Source organism: Notechis scutatus, chromosome Z (assembly GCF_049901735.1).
Source record: "Notechis scutatus isolate UNSWTSFEM ecotype Mainland chromosome Z, rNotScu1.2, whole genome shotgun sequence".
Lineage (NCBI taxonomy): Eukaryota > Metazoa > Chordata > Lepidosauria > Squamata > Elapidae > Notechis > Notechis scutatus.
Genome location: NC_142025.1, coordinates 87272179 through 87290541, shown reverse-complemented (window position 1 = coordinate 87290541; position 18363 = coordinate 87272179). Strand labels below are relative to the sequence as shown.

The 18363-nt window shown below is 40.5% G+C and overlaps 1 protein-coding gene across 1 annotated transcript in view; it reads right to left on the bottom strand.

The window, feature by feature from the left end:
- Positions 1 to 18363, bottom strand: part of LOC113426134 (sodium channel protein type 4 subunit alpha-like) — a 145031-nt gene that overhangs the window by 109228 nt on the left and 17440 nt on the right. The window contains 1 exon segment of the mRNA XM_087945221.1: positions 2511 to 2835. Coding sequence (XP_087801347.1) covers positions 2511 to 2777 — 267 coding nt within the window. The 5' untranslated portion in view covers positions 2778 to 2835.

Here is an 18363-nt window from a genome sequence, read left to right as displayed (position 1 = left end):
AAAATTTTATTATGTGATAGTAGCAGCTTGGCTCCATTTATAGCCATATCTCTATTGCTTTATTAAAAACTGCAAGACACAACTGGAAGCCATTGGGATGAAAGTATAGTTTCACTCTTAAATCATATAATACATTTTCATTCTAGATAATCTCAGTCTGAAATAAAGGTAAATCCTTTGTTTTTAATTCTGAATACTGAACAAGTACAGTGTTACATCATTTAAATCAGTTGATTACCAAATCAAGTTTTGTAATCATTTGAGTCATTACAAGAAGGATCTTAATCACATAAAAAGGTGAACATAGCAATTGAAATATTTCTTGATTTTGGAATCTGGTCTGGGTTTTCCCAGAGTTTTAAATTCCTGTCAGTTTTCTTACAATCTTAAAAGACTACTTTGACCAACCCCCCCCCCCCCAATAATGTTTAAAATTTTTAGCCATCAATCTCATTTTGTTTGAGTGTAAAATGGGGAAGAGACATTTATTCATATGATATGAACTTGTTACACTCTTGCCTACTTTAGTGTAATAGCTTTAAATGCTTTAAAATATCAATGCAGTTTACAATTTGAGAACAGCAGTATTTATAAAATAGTGTAATCCCAGATGTAGTCTTGGATTGTTGATTTTTGTTCATTTTGTCTTTGTAAAATGATTTCCAATAATATACATGTCCTTATAACCACTATTGAGCCCAAAATTTATGCTGCTAAGCAAGATAACTGGTGAGTTTTGCCTCATTTTATGACCTTTCTTGCCACTGTTGTTAAGTGAATCACCACAGTTGTTACATTAGTAACATGGTTGTTGAGGGAATCTGGTTTCTCTAGTGACTTTGCTTGTCAGAAAGCTGCAAAAGCTGATCACATGACCTTGTGATCGACAATAAAGTTATTCTAAGTTCTAAGTTCTGTGACATTGCAACTGTCATAAATATGTATCAGTTACCAAGCATCCAAATTTTGACCATGGGGATGCTGCAATGGTTATAAGTGTGAAAAATGGTCACAGGTCACATTTCACAGGTCATTTTTTTCATTGCCATTGTAATTTCAAACAGTGACTAAACCAATGGTTCTAAATCAAAGACTACCTGTAATGAAAAGGCTGGTTAGAATTATGCTGTGGTGAAGGTTTCAGAAGCTTTAGCTGGTGCAGTGTGGCAGCAAGGAAGGGAGGCACTGCATTAACTCTTGCAAGATTCTGTTACTATATCTTTATAATAAAAGTGACATTGGACTGTATAGCTTTGGTGTCTTAGTCTATTTCATCCTAAAGAACTGACCTCAGGGGAAAAATAGTCACAAAGCAGAGATCAAGGCATTTACTTTATTATATTTTTCTTTGTAATATGGCCATATTATCATGCTACAACCCTCCCCAAGCTGCTGCTTTCCAAATGTGTATGATTTAATGTCTTGAGATGATGACAGCTGTAGATCAATATGTATGGAGAATGCAGGTCTGGAGATGTAATGAAAGACTCTGAGAAATGAGGAAAAGAGATGCTGCCTCAGGAACAATCAGATAGGGAGAGCCCACAACTGAATAACGGGCAGAAAAAAGAAAGCATCCCCCCCCACCCTAATTTATCAAGCAGTAAAAAGAGACAGTGGGAAATTTGTATTTTCAGACTTTCAAGATTCTGTTAATGCAGCTTTACAATAAAGTAGAATTAATTCCTTGCTTTAATACTATTTCCTATCTGGTCTACTTGGGAGGCTGACAGAGAAAAGCTTTCATAATACCACTTCATATTATTATTATTATTTTACACACAAAAATGACAGTGTACAAACAGCAAATGAGATAACTATGCTGGGTTTCATATCACAAATCACTAGTCGAACACTTCCCAAGCATTTAGGACTGCGTGATGTATTGGCAGATTATGCGAACAGATCCCAGTAAGGTGGCCTTCTGCGGCTGACCAATGGTGATTTTGTCAGTGCCAATTGTCTTTAAGTGCTTGCCTAGGCACAGCACCCAGTGTGCCGAGTACCACTGGAACCACTTGCACTGGTTTATGCCAGAGTCTCTGCATTTATTTTTATTATTTTTATTATTATTATTATTATTATTATTATTATTATTATTATTATTATTAGTAGTAGTAGTAGTAGTAGTAGTAGTAGTAGTAGTAGTAGTAATACTATTGATCATCACACAGTCAGCCAGATGTTCAGATTGGGTTTGGCATTTTTGTCTACCTACCAAGGACCTGGGATAGGCCGATGTGGATGTTTTTATTTATTTATTTGTTTGTTTTGTCAATTGCTTACAAGATAATAGGTATAAGTATAAACATGAGTAAGAATACAGGAAATAGGTATGAATAAATGGGGACAAAAGGACAGGGACGGTAGGCACGATGGTGCACTTATGCACATTGCTTATTTGATAGTATTACATATCATTGCAGGATGGAACTGTTCCAAGTAAAGCCGCCTTCTGCAATTATTATTATTATTGAATGCTGTCTTTCCCTTTAACATTTCCTACTTACTTTCTGATCGCTGTAAAATGTATCCAAGTCTTCTAGAGGAACTCCAATGAGTTCTGGAGGAGCGTCCCCATAAATGACTGGGAGGCCTTTTCCTTGTTCCAAGTCACTGCGGGGCTTTGGCAGCTTTTCTTCATCAAGAACCTCCTCGTGTGGGTTCTTCAATTTCTCAGCTTCCCGCTCTGCAATCCGTTTCTCTATAGCCTTAAGGGACTCACGGGTAAAAGGGCGTAGGCAGTCCGGACCTGGGATGTAGGGTGAGGCTGCCATCTTTGCATTCTGCTCCTGGAACAATTTTATGCAGAGTCACAAAACAATGGAGGGAAGGCTAATGAGAAAAAAGAGAAATAGATGAATTTTGGACTGGACTTAATTACAAATCATTAACAAACTTACTTATGTGATAGCATTGGATGCAATTTCAGTTTACAAAATGGAATACAATTTTTAATTTTTCCTCATGTAAAAAGCCTTTTTGCCAATAGACAGTAAGCACGATATTCTACTACAATGCTCTCCTTGCTGTACTATTTTTAAACAACAACAACAACAACAATAATAATAATAATAATAATAATAATAATAATAATAATAATAATAATAATAATAATAATAATAATAATAATAATAACCTTTATTGTCACAACAAACTTTATTTTGCTCCTGCTGATGGTATCTGTAACAAAAATACAATACAACATAAATAATATAGAAAATGGTCCTTATACAAGTAATTAGGGAGAAGCCAGTCATATGTTTCCATGTATGCATGGAGTGATTATAGTTGTATTTAGGAATCTGACAGCCCGTGGATAAAAGCTGTTTTAAAACCTGTTTGTCTGGCTGGCTATATTTCTGTGTCTTCCGCCCGATGGTAAAAGTGAGAAAAGACACTGACCAGGATGTGAATCGCCCCTAAGTATCTTCCTCACTCTGCTGAAACAAGGAGACCTGGCGAGTGGTGTTAGGGGACAATGGTTTCCCATGCAGAATTTATCACTCTCTGTAGTGCCTTCCTGTCCGCAGCTGTTGAACCAGCGTACCATACTGTTATACAGTATGTAAGGATACTTTCTATCATAGATTGATAGAAAGAGGTCATCAGCTGTTATTCCACCTGATTTTTCCACAGGACTCTAAGGAAATGAAGTCTCTGTTGAGCCTTCCTAACCACCAGAGACGTGTTGTATTTCCAGGTGAGGTCTTGACTAATAAACACTCCCAAGAATTTAAAAAAGGAAAACCTTTCTATATAGCCCCCCTTAATATACAGTGGGCAAGTTCCTCTCCATGATTCCGGAAATCCAGCACCACCTGTCTTGCTAGATTTTAAATGTAAGTTGTTTTTTAAATACCATGTGGATAGCTTCTGGACTTTTTCCCTATATGCTGATTTGTCCCCTCCAGTTATAAGACCCAGCACCGTTGTATCATTTTATAGAGTGCACCAAAGAAAATAAACTCTAAGAACCTCTATCTATAAACCAAAGTAGTACAATATGTTAGACTTTTATTATTTCATTTCTATATGTATTTTAACTGAACCTATCGACATAGCATGTGAGTTTGGCATTTCTCACTGTCCTTCATTTTAAAGCAGGGGTGTCAAACTCAAGGCCCACAGGCTGGATCCAGGTGCTTAGATCTGGCCCGCGTGCCATTCTGGAAACAACAAAGGACCAGCCTGTGGTGCCTTTGTCAGTGAAGCTCCATTTTTGCTGGCAGAGGGCTGCAGGAGGCCATCATGGCCAAAACCGGAGTCCAGGCAGACCACATGCAGCCTCCCCAGGCTCCGTTTTCACTGGCAGAGGGTTACAAGAGGCCATCATGGCTGAAAATGGGCATGTGACACCGAGAAGACCATGCCCCTGGCCATGCTCACCACAGCTACCTACCCACCCCTCAGCCACAACCACCCCCCTGAGGTCAAACATAACCCTGATGCGACTCTCAATGTAATTGAGTTTGATACCCCTGTTTTAAAGCATCAGTCTTTCCTGATCTAGCGGGGGGAGGGGATAAAAGAAGGAGGTTTTGGCATGAATGAGGAGAGGGGGTGGAGTGAGAGGAGGAAAGAGGGATTTTTGGGTGGGGAAAGCCAGAAGATAACAATAGAAGGGATGCCTGGGGAAAAAGAGGCCTGGGAGATAGGAAAAGAGGCTGAGGGAGAAAATGGAGAAACAGGCCTGGGGAAAGGAAGCGGAAGTGAAGGCAATAGGGAGGATAAGAGGGGCTTCTGTGGGGCAAGCAGAGGAATCCACAAAGGAACAGAGGCCTTTATGGGGGTAATGCTACACTAGCACTCCCACTGTTCCCACTGGATATTCTTACAAAGAATGCTGTTGAATAAACTATAAACTGTAGATTTGATATTTCTGTGAATGGCAGCAAATATTTTAAAAAATAATTTCTTCTATAGAAATTGCAACCATACTACGTATTTTAAAAATGTCTCCAATTTTTTCTAGGAGACTTTGAATATGCTCCTAGCTGCTATTGTGTTGAGGATGAATGGATTCACAAAACCTGAAAGGCAATTTTATTCTACTCTCAACTCAACGATATATAGAATACTGTCCCTAATCTGCAAATTAAATCCAGTGAAAGACATATGAATGTAAGGGGGAAAACATAAGATGGGTTGGTCCTAATTCCTGAATAAAATGCTATAAAAATAATAAGCATTTTAAAGTGCTTGCAAGTATTCAGTGTATTAGTTTGAATCTTTATTCAAATAATAATGTTAGATGGCTGCAGTCACTACTCCTATAGATATCAAAGTAGAAATGAGGCAGAGATAACCAAGTTTTAGCTAAGCTTATTCATACCATAGGCCTAACTTTACGTCCCCTCCAGTACTCATGCAAAGTATGTACTACGGACAGGAAACAAGTAACTGTGCCTTTTGTTTGTGGGGAAAAAAAACAGGCAAAAGATATTATGTAGAAAGAGAAAGGCTTTTCATCATGCAATTTAAAAATCAGAGTAACAACAGTGACCTATCACATAAGAAAACTGTCTGGATGTGAAGTCAATAAAGGCCATAAAGCTCTTTAAAGATGTAAACAACTGCATATTTGTGAATATTGTGTTGTATTGATGCTAAATTTATGAACCTGTCCTATCTAGGGCAGTTTGTAAGAGAGACGGGGCCTCCAGTAGCTGAGGGAATTCTCCCTCCTTTAGACATGACAAAGTAAACTCTGTGGGGGAGGGGAGGGATAGTATGTATCTTGCCTTCTCTAGGCAGTCAGCCTTGGAGAAAGTTTTGCACTTCTCCAGCTGTTGTGAGCCATCATAGGTAGTGTTGGGTTTCAGCAACAAGATGACTCAGGCTATTCCTCCTAAGGAAGAGGAGGAAAGGACAGAAGCAGGAGGAGCCATATACAAGAAAAACAAGGCTAGGCTCACTACCCTGCCACTTGACAGCCCCACCTGCAGTCCATTTCCTAGGCTGCTTTCCCTCTCTCCCTTTTACTCACATCCTGCTTTACCCAGCTGCTTGTGGTCTTTCCCTATAATGTGAAGCCTGCCTCCGTTCACAAACCACAGCTATTGCATGCCATTAGCTAGTCATGTCCTTTCAAATCTTCCTTAGCTAAAAAGAACATATTCATTTTTTTTAAAGTAGAGGATAAATAACTCCCAAGCAAATAGATGCCATGAATATTGAGCAATACTGTATAAATGAAGGCTCAAGGAGACCTACCAAGTTATGGGTAGGGTCGTAGCTGCAGGGGTCCAGTGCAATTGGAAACCAGAATAAGTATCTGTGAAAGTTTCCATGCTGCAGAGATTCAGACTGAAAGCAAGACCATCCCTAGTCAAAAGGATGTCAATGCAGTGACTTCAATGTTTGTAACACAGGAAGATGATTTAAGCCCTTATTGCCACACAAACATTCAGCTTTGGTCATAGATAACTAAGATTTGCAACACAAGAGCCCTGCAGCTATTTCAGAAACAAAAAAGGCAATTATTTGCCTATACTAAAGGAAGAATTTCCCTTTAAAGATTTCACACCACAATTGCTTTCAAAATATAAATTTGCCATCTCATTTTATATCATTCAGTGCAGAATCGATAATAACCATGATATCCAGATCCTTGTGGTGTAAATTCTCTAACCTTTTTAATCTTTTATACATGCTAGCAATTTGTTTTTTCACATCTATATTATGTGGTTCCTCCTTATTTGCTCTTTCCAAGGCCATTGATTACACTGTCAATTTCATCTCAACAGATACAAAAATACATACTCAAAAGGAAGTAATAAATACAATTTATCTCACTAGCTCACACACCTTTTGATCAGGTCTTTTTCAAGTACAAAGAGGTGGGTTTTCTTTTCTTTTTTACTTATGAATGTTAGACCTGCTTTCCCCAAGCTGGTAATATCTCCCCATGGAATAGAATAAAATTCACAACATCCAGAGTTTATTTATTTATTTATTTATTTTTATTTTACTTATTTTATTTGTCAAACTTGTATTAGAGAACATGTATAAATATAAACAAGATTATGAATACATGAAATTGATATGAATAAAAAGGAACATTAGGACAGGGATGGTAGGCATGTTGGTGCGCTTATGCACACCCCTTACAGACCTCTTAGGAAAGGGGTAAGGTCAACAGTAGACAGTCTAAGGTCAAAGTTTTTGGGGTTTGGGGAAGAAACCACAGAATCAGGTAGTCTATTCCAGACATTGACCACTCTGATGCTGAAGTCATATTTTCTGCAATTGGGTTTGGTACGGTTTACCTTGAGTTTGTATCTATTATGTGCTTGTGTATTGTTGTGGTTGAAGCTGAAGTAGTCATTGATGGGTAGGACATTACAATAGATAATTTTATGTACTATGCTTAGGTCGGACCAAAGCCTTCCTGTCTAGAAGTGGTTGCTGAACTTCTGTTAACAGTTTCTATATAAGCCTGGATCTTTCTGATCTTCTAAAGCAGGAATGTCAAACTCAAGGCCCACAGGCCAGATCCGGCCCGTGGCATGCTTAATTCAGGCCTGCGGGGACAGTCATGGAAAAGACGAAGGACTAACCCATGGTACCTCTGTCAGCGAAAATGGAGCTGCAGGTGGCCCTGTTTTCAGCCTGGACAGCCTCCTGCACCCTCTGTCAGCAAAAATGGAGGCTGGGGCAGGCCCTGGACTCTGTTTTCGCTGGCAGAGAGTTTCAGGAGGCTGTCAGGCCAAAAACAGGGCCTGCAGTTGGTTTCAGGAGGCTGTCCAGACCGAAAATGGGGCCGGGGGGGTTGCACACAGCCCCCCCCCCCCAGGCTCCATTTTTGTTGGCAAAGGGCTAGCAAAACAAACTAAAAGCAAAACAAAATAAAAGGATAAATGTTTCCCCTTTTGCATTGGAGCCTGAAAGAAGGGACAGGAAAAGAACAGCAGATGGCAAGACTCCTATGGAGGACAAGAATCTGGCACTCTCCTTGGTCTCACCAGTGGACAATGGATCCTCCCAGCCCCACCTATGTCACCACAGGTGCCGCAACACCAGTGATTTGAGCTGGCCACGCCCACCCTGGCCACGCCCATCCCACCCCCTAAGGTCAAACACATTGATGTGGCCCTCAATGAAATTGAGTTTGACACTCCTGTTCTAAAGTAAGATGGGTTATAAATGGAGTTGGCCCTCATTTATTGTGGCTCTCAACATCAGGAATTCTCTCTTTAAGGAGGTTTGTTACTACTTTGGCACGGTGCAAATACTTTTACTAGAAAAACTTTTCTGGTATTTAATTTGTATCGGGGTGGGATTCAAAACTCCCAGCAACCGGTTCGCTGCCCAGTTGCTGGGTGAGCAAGGCATGGTGGGCGTGGCCTACCAGAACTTCCAGGAGGGCCATTTTTCACCTTCCCAAGGGTCCAGAGGCTTCCCTCGGGCCTCTGGGAGGGGGAAAACGGACTCTCTCAGGCTCTGGAAGCTAGAAACAGGCCTGTTTCTGGACTTCCAGAGCCCTGTTTTCCCCGTCCCAGAGCCTCTGCACAGACCCTGCACTTGCCAGCATCGAAAATGGCCTGCATGGAGACTCCTGGAGGGGCAGTGTGGGGTGAGCTGGGCCAGCCAGTTGGTTCAAATACCGGTTCACTGAACCAGATGCAAATTTAACATCCAGTTCATCTAGCCCAAACTGGTCCAAACCGGTAGAATCCTACCCCTGAATTTGTAGCTATATTTTAATTTATTTTGTACAATTTTCATGGTTTTTTTTTAGAAAAAACATTTATATGGCTTTCTTTTCTAAGTTGATTATGTATTTGAAATTAAATATTTTGGATCTTAGCTTTTCTTTAAAATATCAATAACTTAACTTTGTTCTGTTCAGATTTTTTAAAATATAAGCTAAATAGACAAAACTATACATTAAATATTTTGGATATTTGGACCTAAAGTGCAACATAGCAGCCACTGTACATTAGTGTCATGCCCCTGTCAGAATCTGATTCAGAGGGGGAGGCCAAACAGCTGACAGGGAATGGGAGTGTGGCTCCATTGGCTGTAGAAGAAACTGGGGAAGGGCACAGTCCAGCTGGGCAGAGTAGGGAAGAAGCAGAGCAAGGGAGAGGGAATTCAGAGGAAGACCCAGGCCCACTCCCTCTTCATCCTAGGGCACGCAGGGAGGAACGGAGAAGGGAGCAACGTGAGTTGCGTGTCTTATGGGGGAGGATAGGGCCTGATTCCCTTCATTAGCTGCAGCTGGGAACTCAGTATTTAAAAAGGGAAGCTGCGCGCAGTAAGTTGTTGAGAGCAAATCGTGAATTTATCTGGTATTGTCATGGCTTATCTGTGTTCCTGGCATCTTCCCAACTTTGTGAGTGTTGCCGTGCTTTCAAGTCTGAAAGTCTTTCTCCTGCCCTGTCAAGTTAATTACTGCAGCTTTGTTTGTTTGGATTTTTAGTTGCAGTCTGTATGTAACTTGTTTTGGACTGAATTTTCTACGGTTAAAGGCTGTTCCTGGGAGAGTTTTTCTCCAGCCGAAGGAAACCTGAACATTGGGGGCAAAATTGGAGATAATAAAGGGACTTTTCTTGCTTATTTGACTGCGTTGCCTTTGTGCCACGCCCTGGGTCATCACAATTAGCTTCAGGAGATCTAGATAGAAACACTTTATATTTATGCTAGAAGGAAATTCCCCACGGGCATCATTTTGAAACTGAATCTTCTCCTTTAGAAAACTGAATATGTGCAAACATTATTTGAGACCAGATGTGGTATTCAGCAGGTTCTGACCAGTTCTGGAGAACCGGTAGCAGAAATTTTGAGTAGTTTGGACAACCAGCAAATACCACCTCTGACTGGAGATTTTACTGTATCCTTCCCCTGCCACGCCCACCAAGCCACGCCAACAGAACCGGTAGCAAAAAAAAAAAAAAAATGAATCCCACCACTGTGTGAGACCATAATAATTCAGCCCATGGTTCTTGGAAGAACAGCAGATACTTTCTCCCTATTTCAGCCTGTATTAAATATGTATTTTCAGCAATGGTGGGATTCAATTTTTTTTACTACTGGTTCTGTGGGCATGGCTAGGTGGGCATGGCAGAGGAAGGATATTATAAAATCTCCAATCAGAGGTGGTATTTGCTGGTTCTCCGGACTACTCAAAATTTCCGCTACCGGTTCTCCAGAACTGGTCAGAACCTGCTGAATACCACCTCTGATTTTCAGCCTGTATTATGTATTTTAGCCTCCATTATATTCACAGTAGAAAAACTGGTGTATGTGTTTTGTTCTTCTAAATATTGTTGTTACAAGCCAAATGGTTAAAATGTCATGTTATATTAAATTCATGATTTAACCTTTTCCCAATCTCAGTTTGTGACATAGAATTTACTCCTCCTCTCTGATTCAGAGCTTGAGAAACTGACAAGTATCTGATATTTCTTCTTCTTCATGTCTAGTTCACACTTTAAACTGCCAGAACAAAGCCACCTTCTTGGCCAAAAATAAGTCATCAGTACAAGAAAAAAAAGTAAAAGAAGGTAACCTTCTTTAGTAAAAGAAGGTTAAATCCACAGAATTAAGGATGCTTAATTAAGAAGCAGATACTGTTAATGAATGTTTGCACTGGAACAGGCATTTAACAAAGCTGGGATTTCTTCATCTATTTCTGTATCTTGGTATCTGGCAATAGTTGTCATACCAGCAGATGGGCCAGGGCGTGCGTCTTTCACATAGCATGTTGTTGCCTTCAATTGAACTTATTGGTTTTACACTTAGGCGCTCCAATCTATTCAAGATCCTCCAAGTAGCGTAACAGAGGTCAAATCCTTCACCTATGTCTGTTTTGATATACATTCTTAATATAACATATACTTTCAATCACTAAGTTTTGGGCAGTTTTGAAAATAAAAGGAATAACCAAGTTCAAATTGTCTTTCTGAAACTATTATTTGCTAATTAATCCAGAATTATTCATCTAATAGAAATAAATAAAAGGCATTTCAGCTATAAGTAGATAGCTACTAATAAGTATTGCTGCTTCCCGAGCTGAAATTCTGAAAATCTTTTAGATAGATCTTGATCATGGGATGGACATTGCAAAATAGCATAGCAATATACTGTTACATAAAATCATTACAAATAGTCCTCAGCTTACAGCCATTTCTTTAGCAACTGTAATAAGTTATAATGGCACTTAAACAGTGAATTACAACCAGTCTTCACACTTATGACATCACAGCATCCACACAAGTACATGATAAAAATTTGTGTGACTCACCTAACAACTGCAGCAATTTATTTGATAATTATGGCATAAAACCAATGGTCATAAGCTGAGGACTACCTGTATTGAATTCTGTTTCTAGCTGATTGGAAAAAAAGGAGTATGGAACAGATTGGGGAACAACCACTGTTGGCTTTAATCAAGCAATCTTGGAAATATCTTTCACTGTGAACATTATATGAGTTTCTTGTGTAACTTGTAAATACAGTATAACCAGGTCGCACATCTGGGAACAATCAGAGTGGTCAGTAAGGAAATCAGTAAGGAAGAAGGCAGGTTTCCAAATGTTTAACTTCAAGTATTGGATTGAAGGGCAACTCTAAAAAGCAGACTTCCGCCAAACCTAAAATGGTCCCTGTAACCTAATGTGGGTTGGCTGTGTCTATTTCCTGCTATGGTTCTGATGGCAGACGTTAAACTTCCTGCTCTGAAACCTGCACAAAGAATGTTCCTTTACTTTCTGAGATTATTATGATGCCTTGAAGGAAGCTGACTTAACTCCTAACGGATGAGAATCTTATACTTAGAGCTGAAACAAGAGCCAGTATTAAAATACCCTTCCGGAGAACAGTTTAAAAAGTAACACCAGGGCATAACCTGACTGATCTTGCAAGCTTCTCATTGCAGAAGAAATTGTACTGAGATAATAAATACATGATTTAAAAAAATGTTAAATCCACAGTACCAAGGATGCTTAATTAAGAAGCAGATACTGTTAATGAATGTTTGGATTGGAGCAGGCATTTAACAAAGCCATAATTTCTGTATCTTATTCATTTTCTGTTCTACTTTTCCAAACATCTTTGCAAAGTATGTAAACGATTAGTGCAAATAATCAGAAATAAAATTTCCTGGAAATTACCAGTAATTTAGAAACAGAAAGTTCTGATAATTAATACAGTAGCTACCTGCACAGCCCACACTTCTGCCAAGGAAGACAGTCTGTTCACAACTACCAATGTAACACTGAGCATTATAGTGGGTAATACGATAAGAAGATAAAGACTTTTGTATTTAAGATGTATCTCATAGAGAGATACACTGTGAGCAGATTGTGTGTGTGAAGGTCAACTTTGTAAAAGTTATGCACAAATCTTGCCCCATCTCAATTTTTCTCCAGGATAGGCCAATGCAGTTTGATTTTCACTATAGAGATGGACAGGGACATCCATGAAGTGTGTGTGTATGTATGTAAAAATAGTGCTATTTGTTAAAAAGAGATTGCCACCATCACTTTGATTTATTCTTTTTACTGTCCTCATGAAAAGGACTAAAACTTCCAACTCTGCCTCCAATTTCCTTGAATCCACTGAAATAGTTTATTTTCCCCTTACAAGTGTTTTCTGGTAAGTTCTGAGAATTCATTTTTATCAGTAAAAATCAAATTGCCATATATAATTTTTTTTTACTCTAGCAGGTGATCAAATGTGAAAGTAGGAAAGCTTTCAGTCCCCCTTCTTTCTCTACTGTTTTTCACAGAACAGAAGATAGGTTTAAGATACAGAAGGATCTTGACAGACTTTAACATTGAGGGCTATCTAACAAAATGAAATTCATTGGTGAAAAACATAAGATTCTACATTTAGGCAAGAAAAGCTAAATATGTAGGTATAGAATAGGTAGTACCTGGTTCAAAAGTAATCCTAGTGGGCAATCACTTAAATATGAGCCAGAAGTATGTTGCAGCTGCCAAAAAAGCCAACACAGTCCTAGGCTGCATTAACAGAGGGATAGAATCAAGATCACGTAAAATGTTAATGTCACTTTACAATGCCTTGGTAAGACGATGCTTGGAATACTGCATCCAGTTTTGGTTGCCACGATGTAAAAAAAAAAGTTGAGACTCTAGAAAGAATGCAGAAAAGAGCAACGAAGGTAATTAGAGAACTGGAGGATAAAACATAAAGAACTGTTGCAGGAATTGGGTCTGTCTAGTTTAATGAAAAGGAGGCCTAGGTGTGTCATCATAGCAGTGTTCTGATATCTCAGGGGCTGCCACAAAGAATAAGGGATCAACCTATTTTCCAAAGCACCAGAAGGAAAGACAAGAAGCAATGAATGGAAGCTAAGCAGAGAAGCAACCTAGAACTAAGGAGAAATTTCCTGACAGAACAATTAATCAGTGGAACAACTTGCCTCCAGAAATTGTAAATGCTCCAACACTGAAGATTTTGAAGAAGAGATTGGACAACAATTTGACTGAAATAGTATAGGGTTTCCTGCCTCAGCAGGGGGTTGGACTTGAAGACCTCCAACATCCCTACCAACTCTGTTATTCTGTTATTGTTATAAGAAGTGAAGAAGAAGTAAATCTTCTGTTGTCAGCTCTCAGCAGTGATCACTCTCTGGGAATAAATGACTTACAACAAAGGGGCTTTTCACATACTTTTCAGAGTCCAGTCATACAATCAGGTCTTCATAACCTTACAAAAGGCCAACAGGTTCAAGATCATTCTGTTCCCTGAAGAGAAAATATTCCAGAGGGCAGAGGCTATGGCAGAGAAGGGATTCTGATTCTATCTCCTGATTCCCACCAGCCAAAATGGTGCCCAACCTGAAGGACTGAATTGGATGGGTAAAACAATTGGGAAAAGATAGTCCCTTAGGTACCCAATCCCACTTAATGAAAGGACAATCAGCATCTTGAATTGCACCAGAGTCACACTGGCAATCAATGCAGCTCACATAGCAGTGATGTTACATGTATTAAGTATCCAACACCCTTTATTATTTTGGTGCAGCTGCATTCTGCACCAGTTGAAGCTTCTGGATGTTCTTCAAAAGAAGCCCCATGTAGTATGTGTTGCAATAATCCAGACAAGAGATCAAAATAGCATGAGTGACTATGAACAAAGCTTCTTGAGCCAGGGATGGTGCAACTGGTGCACAAATCTAAGGTGTGCAAAGGGCCTCCCCATCATGGCTGCCTCCTACTCTTCTAGTAGAAGCTGTGAGTCAAAGGGGACTCCCAGATTCTATACCAGGTCCATCCTGGACAACGCCTCCCCATCTAGAACTAAAGGTGGAAAAACCTTGTCACTGGAAAGCCCAAATACCCAGAACTCCCTGTCTTGTTTGAATTGAGTCAAAGCCATTGCACTCCTCCAGACCCTTACAGCATCTAGGCATTGGACAGGATAGCCACAACATCTTTTAGGTAGCTCAGAGTAGAGATAAAAAGTTAGTTATCATTAGCATATCACTACCTCACCCAATTGTCAGATAATTTCTCCCAGCGACCTCATGTAGATATTAAATAGGAAATGAGAAAGAACTGAGCCATGAGCTGCAATTCACTTCATCAAAATGCATGGAGTATTTAAAGTAATATAAGCTTTAGTCTAATTTGTTGGTTTGAGAAAGGGCTTTGCTCCAGATTTTTGACTACCTTAGCTATACATAACTTTCCCCAATGCTTTATTCATCTTCTGTTCAATTGCATCGGGTTTTGGGGAACCACCTGGACAAGTCCCTGCAGTTTTCTTGGCAAGATACTTTAAAAGTTATTTGCCTTTGCCTCCTTCCTAGGGCTAAGAGAGAATTAACGATCCAAGATCACCAAGCTGGCTTCATGCCTAAGGTAGGGCTAGAACTCAGAGTGTCTTGGTTTCTAGATTACCCCAAACTGCCTTTTTAATCTCCTACAAGGATAGCAGGTGATAATTTGAAACCATCTCAGGGATTGTAATGTTTCCATATTGTTAAAATGGCATTTTTCTAGATAAGTAGCACTTCTTATCAGTAAATCAGGTTGGTGAGATCCACTTCATAATATCATAGATCAGCCCTATTTAGTGAGTGCCTAGTTTAGCAACTGTTTGCAGTTATGACAGTGATGAAAAAATAACTTTGCAACCAGTCCTTGCATTTATAACTTTTGCAGATCTGTAAAGCAAAGGAAAGCTGAAATAAGATCTTAAGCACAATTGTGGATTCATTTAGCAACCAACTTGTCAATCCCAATTGTGGTCACTAAACAAGAACTATCTATAATCTACTCTAATTCACAATCATATTTGTAGTTCCACACTCAAATATAAAATAGAATATAGATTTATGTTTGCTTTTAGACACAGACCTTTCTGCAAGATTTATTAAAACAGATTTATTTTTTCCAGTTACTGATATGAGTAATTAATCCAGGGGTCCTCACACTGTGACCCCTGGGCCAGATATGCCATGTACCCAGCCTGCGCAGTGGTGGGATTCAGTCCTGCCCCCCACTCCACCCCTCGCCCTTGTCACAGCCACTCCTCAAATGATTGGCTTTTCCTGGATGATGGGGGCCTGGGAAGGAGGTGCCTCGCTAACCGCATGGCTGCGCTGCCCGCATCACCCCTTCTCCAGCCACTGGCCTTATCTTCCAGCCACACTTCTGCTCATTCCAACTACCCTTCTGTGCACTTCTGATTACCGCACTGCGGCTGCCCGCAAAGGGAAGGCCGAAGACCACGGGTGGGTAGGGAAGGGGTGGCTGGCAGAGGGTGATGCCATCAGCACAGCCACATGCTCCCGGGCTGGCAGGGGGCAGCAGTTGCAGCCGGCTGGCAGATGGGTGATGCCGGCGGCCCAACCACATACTCCTAGGCCGGCAGGTGGGGGGGAGCAGCTGCGGAGAGTCCGCGTGGAGATGAGGGCTGGGGGAGGGAATTGAGCACTGTCAGCCTTATCTTCTAGCTCCCACGGGGTTTGCAAAGCTCTGCTCACCGTGGCTGCCCACGAAGGTAAGACTGACAGTAGGGGAGGGAGACATGCTCTGCACCCATTGCACAAAGCTGAAGGTCACAGGTGGGTGGGGTAGGTCACCTGGTGGAGGGGTGATCCCAGCAGCACAGCCTCATCCCTGGGAGTCACTTGCAGGTCCTGCTGCTGCTACTGCTGCTTTAAAAGGGACTGTCAGCAGTGCCATGAAGCCTCTGCCTGGGACAGAAGGAGAAGGCACCATAGGGGCCTGTGGAGGGGAGAAGGGAGGGGAGGATCCCAGCATTTCTCAGCTGTGATTACTTCTGTGCTATAGTGATCCCTATTTTTTGCAGCACTGTATTTATTGGTATTTTACTAATAGCAATTTTGAATCCCTAGGGAACAATTATGTCACTGTGAAACTCAACATAAAGACAGTATGATCGTTTGGTCAGACAAGTGAGAAAAGACAAAATATTAAAAATGAAAAATGGATTGACAACTCAGAAAAATGCTTTTGTGAAGCAGAAGCAGCTAAATATTTCATCACTGCGAGCAAGTTTTCAGCTAATAGCGTGCACTGGCACACCATTTGTAAAGGGAGAATTTGTTAAAGAAGGCCGCCTTTCCGTTGCCAAAGAAATGTGTCCAGAGAAGGCTGATTTATTTACTACAGTGAGTCTTTCAGGACCTACAATTAAATGAAGGGTTAAAGAAATGGGGGACAATTTGCATCAGCATTTGCAAACTCTTCACACAAAAAAAACCTTTGCTATTTTCCATGGGCACTCAACGAAAGCAATGATGTTTGTGATTCTGCACAACTTCTAATTTTCATTCATGGGACAAATGGTTCTTTTGAAGTCGCAGAGGAGCTTGCTGCACTGAAAAGGGTCAAAGAAACAACAGGAGAGAATATCTATGAAAAGGTTCGCCAAACTATGAATGACTTGGAGCTGGACTGGGCTAAACTAGCCAGTGTGAAACTGATGGTGCTCCTAGCATGGTGGGGGTGTATAAAAGGAGTGGTTGCACACATTAACAAAGAGATGGACAAACACAACCACTCGCATCCAATAGCCATACACTGCCTCATCCACCAACAAGTGCTGTGTTGTAAATCACTGAAGTGGGACTCTGTCATGAAAGTTGTGGTGTCTTGTGTTAACTTCATTAGAGCACATGCACTAAACCAGAGACAGTGTCAGGAATTTCTGAGCTAAATGTTGCCTGTGAAGATATTTTGTACCACGTAGAAGTCCATTGGCTGAGTCAAGGGAAAGTTTTGAAATGGTTTTATGACTGCCACAGGTTTCTGCTTTTCTGATTTCAAAAAACAAAGAAGTACCAGAGCTTAAAGATGAAGAATGGAAACGGCACCTTGCCTTTCTGACAGATGTAACAGAGCTACTCAATCAGTGGTGGGATTCAGCTGGTTCACACTGGTTCACCAAATTGTTAGCTAATTGCTTGTGCAGTTCAGAGAACCGGCTGAAAATAAAGTGCAAGTTTTTTTTCCCCTCTCTCCCTTCAGTTAATAGCTCTGGGCAAACAGCCAAGAACCACTTAACGGGCATTTAACAGCTGACACAGGCCTTGAATAAAGTCAATAAACAACAGAAACTACAAGATTAGGGCAGGAAAACATCCAGGAAACACCCAACTAGGGATAGGATTAACCTCTTCCGGTTAGGACGAGATTACAAACATTTTCATTATAAAGGGTACTAAGTAACATTTCTATGATCAGCTGATACTCTCTGGAGTTCCCCAAGACCTTTTATAGCTGCTGCAGTCTTGGCTACTTCTTGTTTCTTCCTGGGGGAAAAGATACAGGAGGGGACAATGATGCAGTTTGATCATACAGGCCATGAATTTAATGCATGTGTGGTCCAGCCAGCTGTATTGCTTCTGCTGTGAAACACCCAATTTAGAACATAGAGAACATAGAACGATAGAGTTGGAAGTGTTAATGGCTTTTGGCAGTACACCCAGGCTTTCAATTAGCTTGAGAGGCTGCTGTTAGTTTCCCTCTCAGCTGGTGCTTTTGCTTTGGGGTTTTCACTTTTTTTAAAAAAAGGGGAATGGCTGTTTTAAGTTATCTGCATTGTAGAGCTAGAACATTTTTTACACTGTCAGTTTGAAACAATCTCAAAATTTCCAATGGAAAGAGCACATAAAAGAGGCATGGATGACTTTCCTACCTTTCTGTAGTTAACTAAGTTGTGCCAGTTTGATGAAAGGTGGATGTCTCAGCTCTCTTCTCCCTGAGCTCTTCTTTTGCACCCTGGTGCCTCCACCTTTCTGTCCTAATGTAGCTGTTTAGTGATTTCTGTTGCCATTGCCAGTCAGAGTCAGTTACATGGATGTGTTTACCTGATGTTTTCCCACATAACCCGGGCATGTGAGACAGGTAAGAATTT